Genomic DNA, 8,355 nt, shown 5'->3' on the forward strand with positions numbered 1-8,355 from the left:
CTTAATTATGTTGGCTGCTTTTCCGAGGCAGTGGGAAGTGTAGACAGAGTCAATGGGTGGGAGGCTGGTTTGAGTGATGGACTGAGCTTTGTTCATGATCCTTTGTAGTTTCTTGCAGTCTTGGGCAGAGCAGGAGCCATACCAAGCTGTGATAGAACCAGAAACAATGCTTCCTATGGTGCATCTGTAGAAGTTGGTCAGAGTCATAATGATTTCCTTAGTCTTCTGAGAAAGTAGAGGCGTTGGTAGATTTTCTTAACTACGGTGTTGGCATGGGGGGACCAGGACAGGTTGTTGGTGATCTGCACACCTAAAAAACTGAAGCTCTCAACCATTTCTACTTTGTTCCCTTTGGTTTAGAAAGCTAAGGGCTGACTGATGTTTTAAGATATTCAATAGGGCAGTTTTGGGTCAATAGAAACGAGCTCCACTGGTCTATTCTTGCTCCTATGTTCCAAGGGTAGATCTACAAACTATGAGGCTCCAGGAAATAACACACAGGGGCCAGGATTCTCCCAAAAAAATTCAAAGTGCTGAATTCGCATAAAAATGGAAGTAACTCCCATTGTTTTTTTTCGCGGAATTTTCAAAAATAATCTCCCATACTCTGTGCACTACAGAGTGCCTAGTGAAAATCACTCTTTAAATCAGTTGGGTGCGGTCTATTCCTGCTGGAGAGGCTGGCTTCATAGTGCTGAGTGAACCATTGCGCATGAGCTGATCTGTCAGCATGGAGACCGGCGCATACGCAGTAGCCCCATGCTGCCTCTTTTCCAATCGTTGGCCAGCTCGATCACTGAGCTTCTGACCTCCCTCCCCGTCCATCCGGTGGCTGGCCTCCCGAATGTTTCTGGACCTGCCCACAGTGCTAAGCATTGTGCCAATGTGCCACCCCAAGTATAACAAGGCAAGTTTATTTGGCAGCGCAAGCTTTTGGAGCACTGCTCCTTCATCAGGTAAGTGAGGGCTTGTGTTCACAAATAGGGCATATAAAGACACAAACTCAATTTATGATAGTTTACTTGAGTGAACACAAGTCCTCACTTACCTGAGAAAGGAGCAAGACTCCGAAAGCTTGTGCTACCAAATAAATCTGTTGGACTTTAGCCTGGTGTTGTGAGATGTCTTACTGTGCCCACCCCAGTCCAACACTGGCAACTCCACATCATAACAAAGCAAACCATAGCAAGATAACCTTGTTGCCTTAGGTGCAATTTGAACACAAATTGCTCAAACTTGCACTGAAAATAATGATTCAGAATCCTGCCCAAACCCACTTTCTTAATCATAAACATCCCTGACTCTGCACAATCAAATGGAACAAAAATAACACTTGTTTTTCTATTTTCATTCACAGATAACCCTTGATGTTGTCTCAGAGTGGTGACATGGTGCACGTTGATTAATACAATTTAATAAGGGGATCATTGCTTTTGAGAACTTGAATTTAAACTGACGTAAAAGACAATAGAACCATTGACTAGCTTTATTGTTGCAAAGCTTCCATGAATTTAGGGCAGAAATTTGAATCTTTTGTTAAATACGGCAGCACAGTGATTAGCACTACAGCCTCACAGCACCAGGGACCCAGGTTCGATTCTGTCCTCAGACCACTGTCCGTGTGGAACTTGCACGCTCTCCCTGTGTCTGTGTGGGTTTCCTCCCATGGTCTAAAAACGTATGTGTTAGGTTGATTGGCCATGTTAAATTGTCCCTTAGCATTAAGGGGATCAGTAGGGTAAATATGTGGCGTGACAGGGATAGAATAAGAACATAAGAAATAGGAGCAGGAGTAGGCCATCTAGCCTGCCCCGCCATTCAATAAGATCATGGCTGATCTGTCGTGGCTCAGTTCCACTTTCCTGCCCTCTCCCCATAACCCTTAATCCCCTCTCTTATCAAAAACCCATCAACCCGCGTCTTAAAAATATTTAGCGAGGCAGCCTCCACCACTTCAACGGGCAGAGAATTCCAGAGATTCACCACCCTTTGAGTGAAGAAGTTCCTCCTCAACTCCGTTCTAAACCGCCCCCCCTTTATCTTGAGGCTATGCCCCCTAGTCCTACTGTCCTTTCTGAGCAGGAAGAGTCTCTCCACCTCTATCCTATCCATCCCATTCATCATCTTATATGTCTCAATGAGATCTCCCCTCATTCTTCTAAACTCTAACGAGTACAAGCCTAGTTTATTCAGCCTCTCCTCATAGCTCAACCCCCTCAACTCCGGTATCAGCCTAGTAAACCTCCTCTGCACTCCCTCCAAGGCCAAAATATCCTTGCGCAGGTGCAGCGCCCAAAACTGCACACAGTACTCCAGCTGCGGCCTCACCAACACCCTATACAGGGCAATGTGGATGGGACTGTTGTCACTGCAGGGGCTCTATGATCCATAATGATATTGTAACATGCGATTACCTTTGCACAAAAGGTAAAAAACAAAATTGCATTAGCTGATCAAGGAAATTGTAACGCTGAGGAAACAACTATTTATACAGGATGTTTTCTGTAAATGTTTCAAATCTATGTCCTATTCAGGACTTTGGTTCCTCAGAATGGCACTCACCCACTATGATGAGGCTTGTCCTGCTGCCCATCTCCTGGCTGCAGTCCTCTTCTCCACAAGGCTTCTCAGGCACACCCTGCTGCCAGTGCAATTAAGCCCCAATGTCCACACCCCAAAGCAGCCCCAGACCCCTGCACCAATGCCACTCAGGTGCTGGCTTTATCCTGGCTATTTTCTCCCTAGCCTCATGGTACTTGGCTTTGCCCATCTGCATATCAAAGACATTGCCCAGCACCTCACAAAGGCCAGATGTGGAATATTTTGACAAGGTAATTCTGTATTCACTCACAATCAAGCTGCATTGTGAAGCTGAGACTCAATACTCCAGATACAGAGTTACCCTCAATAATATGGGGAGGGGGTTTGAGGCAGTCTAGTACAAGATATCAGAATTAGGAAGCTCATTCTTCTGACAGGTGAGTCAGAAGCAGAGATTCTCCACACTGGAAAAGGGTTGACATTGTATTCAATGCAGTGCCACAGTATGGGGTTTCACCCACAGCTGGGGGGGGAAAACCAGATTGAAACTGCACATTTCTAACAGAAATCCCCCCATGTTTCTGAATCACTAATTGTCCTGGGCAGGAATTAGATCATGTTTACGAAACTGGATTGGGATTTAAAGGAGTCAAAATAATGACATCAGCTACAGCATTAGAGACAAAAATGTTTTATTTTCAAATGCAGCAAAGCTGACATTTCTATTTGAATCCTAGTCAGTTGAGGGTGAGCCTGTCAAACAGGTACTCTCCCATGCCATTCTCAGGGGCTCCCAGTCTCTTCAGGTTGGTGATGTGATCTCCAAGCTTCTTGATCATCTTCACTTGTTCATCCAAGTAGTGAGTCTTCAAGAAGTCACACAGCTGAAAGTTAAAAAAGTTACCTCAGGAAATAAATTGAATCACCCTCCCTGTAACTTGTCTACTCTAGCCAATACCAGTAATCCAAAAATCAGTTGGATTTGATTCAAAGCATTGAAGAGTCACATTGCTGTGGTTCTGGAGTCATAAGTAGACCAGACTAGGCAAGAACAGAAGATTTCCTTCCCTAAAATGAGCATTAGCAAACTTTATTTTCACCAAGCACTACAGTGAGATTTGAATCCAGATATTACCATGGGTCTCTAGTTTACTAGTCCAGTGAAAATTCAAAACACTACCCCCCCCCCTTCAAAAGGGTGTACAGAGGTATAACTGGGGTCTTGTATGACTCCAACTGGATTAAATACTGAATTGGCTGGAGTCACCACTTTCCATGTCACATTCTGGGACATCAAGGGCAAGAAAGCTCCTTCAAAAAGAAATGAAAGACTTACATGAGGGTCAGTGTTCCCAGAGGAGAGTTTGTGCAGATCCAGCAGACTCTGGTTCACATTCTTCTCCATTTGCAGAGCTCTCTGCGTTGCCTCCAGACCATTGCCCCACTCGTCCTGCTCTGCCTTCTGAAACAAAGATGTGATGCTTATAGTTTAAGGTTAGAACCAACAGATGTAATCTGGAGATTAGGCTTCATTAGTGACAAAGACCAATATTGGACACAGTCAGTGCATTGGCTAAGAGTAGCCACACAATGGGAAATGCCATTAATCACTCATTCTTCTTATACTGGAATGAAGTCCCTCCACATTTCTCTAGCTCAGGATGATCAAAACCACACTGACTAATCCCCTACCCATCCTCAACTCACTAGAAGTTGATCACTTCAGATGCTCTGAACCCAGTGTAGTATTACAAATCCACAGGTGAACTCTGAAGCAAAATACATTGCAAAGACAAAACCAACCTTGACATCCTCCAGGATGACTCTGCCTCCACATTTATTCTGGAATTCCATCAGTTTCTCAGCATGTTCCCGTTCCTCATGTGACTGCTCCTTGAAGAACTCAACAAAGTGACTCAGGGCAACATCATCCTGGTCAAAGTAAGCAGACTACAGGGAGAGAGTCAGATCAAAGATTTACCATGGGCCACTTGGAATTCAGAACAGTCGCTGCAAAATCATTTACTTACTCAGAAGATGACACAATATTAGGCTGTTTAGCCCTTTGAGTCTGCTCAAACATCTAATCATGGTTAGCAACTTTGTCAAACCCATTATCCCCTTAACAAGGAAGAACTTCTGCCTTAAATACATTCAATGATCCAGTCTCCACAGCTTTGCAGCAATAAATTGCTCAGATTCACCATTCTCTGGCTGAAGAAATTCCTCCTTATCTCAGTTCCAGAGTTACTTCTTCACTGAGGCTACACCCCATGATCCTAGTCACACCCAGTAATGGAAACCTCTTCCCCACATCCACTCTATCCAGGCCTCAGTTTTAAGAAAAGGGAGTGAAGTTTTACTTCATTCAGCCCACACTTAACATAACACAGTGGGACATTCTTGCCCTATCTCTCCTACAATAGAATGGTTACCCAATTAAATTTAATTCCATCCAAGTTGGATAATTTGACCAGATTCACCCCATGAACCCTCTATCCCTCAATAAAGATCAATCCTCCAAGGGGATTGGAGGCCCAGCCACTCTGGACATTGGCTTTGTGACATTAATATTAATCCTCTGTCAGAAGCTTCATGGAGCCTGTTTCAGATGGAAACTCTTCAGAAATCAGGTCAAGTTATTACAGGCAGGGAGCAGTCTACTAACAAGATCCTGTCCCTCAGTAACATTTAATCAACAACAACAACAACAATCATTTAAAGCCAAATTCATCAGTAAAGATATTGCACCTGCTCAGAGCACAACCAGACCATTATTTTAAATTTAAACCCCAATCATCACAAAGCCTCACCATGGAGAGGTAAACATAGGAGGAATAGAGCTCCAAGTTGATCTGCTTATTAACAGCATCCTCACAGTCCTTGTGGTAATTCTGATGTACTTGAGAAGCCATCTTCACTATTCCTGCTACCTAGAAAGATCTAGAAGTGTCTCTTCCTAACACAAGCTCCTGAATTTATACATCCTGCACCCAAACCAGGGAATGACAGCCCCAATGCTGATTGGCTGTCAGATTGTCAATCAGGAATTGGTGATGAATCCAGGCACCAATGAGGGAGAGGGGGTGGAGTCTGTAATACCCAGAGCCAATCAGAGCTCTGGAATGTAGGCAGGTTATTTTGTGATGAGAATAGAGGAAGCAGAGGAGGCCATTCAGCCCCTCCATTCTGTTCCACCATTGAATTTGATCATGGCTGACCATGAGTTTCACTCTATGAAGCTGCTTTGATTCCACATCCCTTCATAACCTGAGCTAACGAATAGTTCGCCAGCTCAGTTTGGAAAAGTCTGAATAACTCCCAACATTTCCGGGGTCAGACTTCCCGATTTCCATCTTCAGTGGGAATCAGTGCTTCTTAACAACCTCCCTGAACAGTTCTGCTTCAGTCTGAAGACTCTGCTGTCCCTGTCCTGGACTATCCCACACCAGGAAATAGCTTCTCTCCATCAGGCTCTGTCTTGGGCTGTGGTTTGGGCCTCACCCCATGTATGTGGATTTTCCACGTTCTCCCCGTTTCCGCGTGGGTTTCCAAAATCAGAGTTTTGGAATGCTGGCGGATTTGGATTGGATGATTGCAATGTAGGAACAGGAGGAGGCCACTCAGCCCCTCAAGCCAATGATATCACAGCTGCTCTGAATGTTAATGCTGTCTGTTCACCTTAGGTCCACATGTCTTCATCCTCTTACCAAACAAAACCCAACAAGTCCATAGTAACAAGTGATGCACAAATTCAATTGAATGGCTGAACCCAATGCTCCAAATATTTTCTAGAACCTTCCCCGTGATGTCATCATGAACAAAGAACAGTCCAGCACAGGAACAGGCCCTTCGGCCCATCAAGCATGCATTGATACATGACACTTTTCTAAACTATAAGATCTTTTGCCTCCACACAGTCTGTAAAAATCTATCCCTGACTATTCATGTATCTGTCAAGAACATTGTTATTGTGGAGATTGCAGAGCCTTTGGCTTTGATCTTTATGTCGACATTGTCTACAGGTATAGTGCCGGAAGACTGGAGGATAGCAAATGTTGTCCCCTTGTTCAAGAAGGGGAGTAGAGACCATCCTGGGAATTATAGATCGGTGGGCCTTACTTCTGTTGTGGGCAAAGTTTTGGAAAGAATTATAAGGGATAGGATTTATAATCATCTAGAGAGAAATAAATTGATTAGGGATAGTCAACACGGTTTTGTGAAGGGTAGGTCGTGTCTCACAAACCTTATTGAGTTCTTTGAGAAGGTGACCAAAGAGGTGGATAAGGGTAAAGCAGTTGATGTGGTGTACATGGATTTCAGTAAAGCATTTGATAAGGTTCGCCATGGTAGGCTACTGCTGAAAGTACGGATGCATGGGATTGAGGGAGATTTATTGGTTTGGATCGGGAATTGGCTAGCTGATAGAAGACAGAAGGTGGTGGTTGATGGGAAATTTTCACCCTGGAGTTCAGTAACTACTGGTATACCTCAAGGATCTGTTTTGGGGCCACTGCTGTTTGTCATTTTTATAAATAACCTAGATGAGGGTGTGGAAGGATGGGTTAGTAAATTTGCTGACGACACCAAAGTCGTAGACAGTGCGGATGGATGTTACACTTTGCAGAGGGACAGAGATAAGCTGCAGAGCTGGGCTGACAGGTGGCAAATGGAGATTAATGCAGAAAAGTGTGACGTGATTCACTTTGGAAGGAGTAACGGGATTACAGAGTATTGGGCTAATGGAAAGACTCTTGGTAGTGTGGATGAGCAGAGAGATCTCAGTGTACATGTGCATAGCTCCCTGAAAGTTTGCACCCAGGTTGATAGGGCTGTTAAGAAGGCGTACGGTGTGTTAGCTTTTATTGGTAGAGGGATTGAATTTCAGAGCCATGAGGTCATGTTACAACTGTACAAAACTCTGGTGCGGCCGCACTTGGAGTATTGCATACAGTTTGGTCGCCGCATTATAAGAAAGATGTGGAGGCATTGGAAAGGGTGCAGAGGAGGTTTACCAGGATGTTGCCTGGTATGGTGGGAAGGTCTTATGAGGAAAGGCTGAGGGACTTGAGGTTATTTTCATTGGAGAGAAGAAGGTTAAGAGGTGACCTAATTGAGGCAGACAAGATGATCAGAGGATTAGATAGGGTGGATAGTGAGAGCCTTTTTCCTTGGATGGTGATGGCTAACACGAGGGGACGTAGCTTTAAATTAATGGGCGGTAATTGTAGGACGGATGTCAGAGGTAGGTTCTTTACTCAGAGGGTAGTAAGGGCGTGGAATGCCCTGCCTGCAGCAGTTGTGGACTCGCCAACTTTAAGGGTGTTCAAATCGTCAGTGGATAAGCATATGGATAACATTGGAATAGTTTAGGTTGGAGGTCATTAAATTGGTTCCACTGGTCAGTGCAACATCGAGGGCCGAAGGGCCTGTACTGCGCTGTAATGTTCTATAAGTGGCCCAGTGGTTAGCATTAATGCCTCACAGCACCAGGGACATGGGTTCGATTCCCGGCTAGGGTCACTGCCTGTGCAAAGTCTGCATGTTCTCCCCGTGTCTGCGTGGGTTTTATCCAAGTGCTCTGGTTTCCTCCCGCAGTCCAAAAGACGTGCTGGTGAGGTACATTGGCAACGCTAAATTCTCCCTCGGTGTACCCAAACAGGTGCTGGAGTGTGGCAGAGTGGGGGGATTTTCACAGTAATTTCATTGCAGTGTGAATGTAAACCTACTTGTGACACTAAGAAATAAACTTTTAAGTTTTGCCACCAATGCGCTCCCACAACATTACAATCAGTGGCCTTGCTAGAATATGAG

General features: G+C 44.6%; 1 protein-coding gene across 1 annotated transcript; it reads right to left on the reverse strand.

The window, feature by feature from the left end:
• Positions 1–3,278: 3,278 nt before the first annotated feature.
• Positions 3,279–5,456, reverse strand: LOC145349316 (ferritin heavy chain A-like). Its single transcript, XM_080197816.1, has 4 exons — positions 5,355–5,456; positions 4,345–4,491; positions 3,878–4,003; positions 3,279–3,425 (listed from the first exon to the last, which is right to left on the reverse strand). Exons 1-4 carry the CDS (start codon positions 5,454–5,456, stop codon positions 3,279–3,281), a joined length of 522 nt encoding a protein of 173 aa, XP_080053942.1.
• Positions 5,457–8,355: the final 2,899 nt, after the last annotated feature.

This window comes from Carcharhinus amblyrhynchos, chromosome 10, assembly GCF_965287045.1.
Source record: "Carcharhinus amblyrhynchos chromosome 10, sCarAmb.v2.hapA, whole genome shotgun sequence".
Lineage (NCBI taxonomy): Eukaryota > Metazoa > Chordata > Chondrichthyes > Carcharhiniformes > Carcharhinidae > Carcharhinus > Carcharhinus amblyrhynchos.

Excerpts from the sequence above, each read along its gene's own strand:
- LOC145349316 (XM_080197816.1), bottom strand. The coding sequence starts at position 5,456 with ATGGCTTCTCAAGTACATCAGAATTACCACAAGGACTGTGAGGATGCT. Across the intron at positions 4,492-5,354 it reads CCTATGTTTACCTCTCCATG|TCTGCTTACTTTGACCAGGA; the intron begins GTGAGGCTTTGT and ends CTCTCCCTGTAG. Across the intron at positions 3,426-3,877 it reads CTGGGAACACTGACCCTCAT|CTGTGTGACTTCTTGAAGAC; the intron begins GTAAGTCTTTCA and ends TTTAACTTTCAG.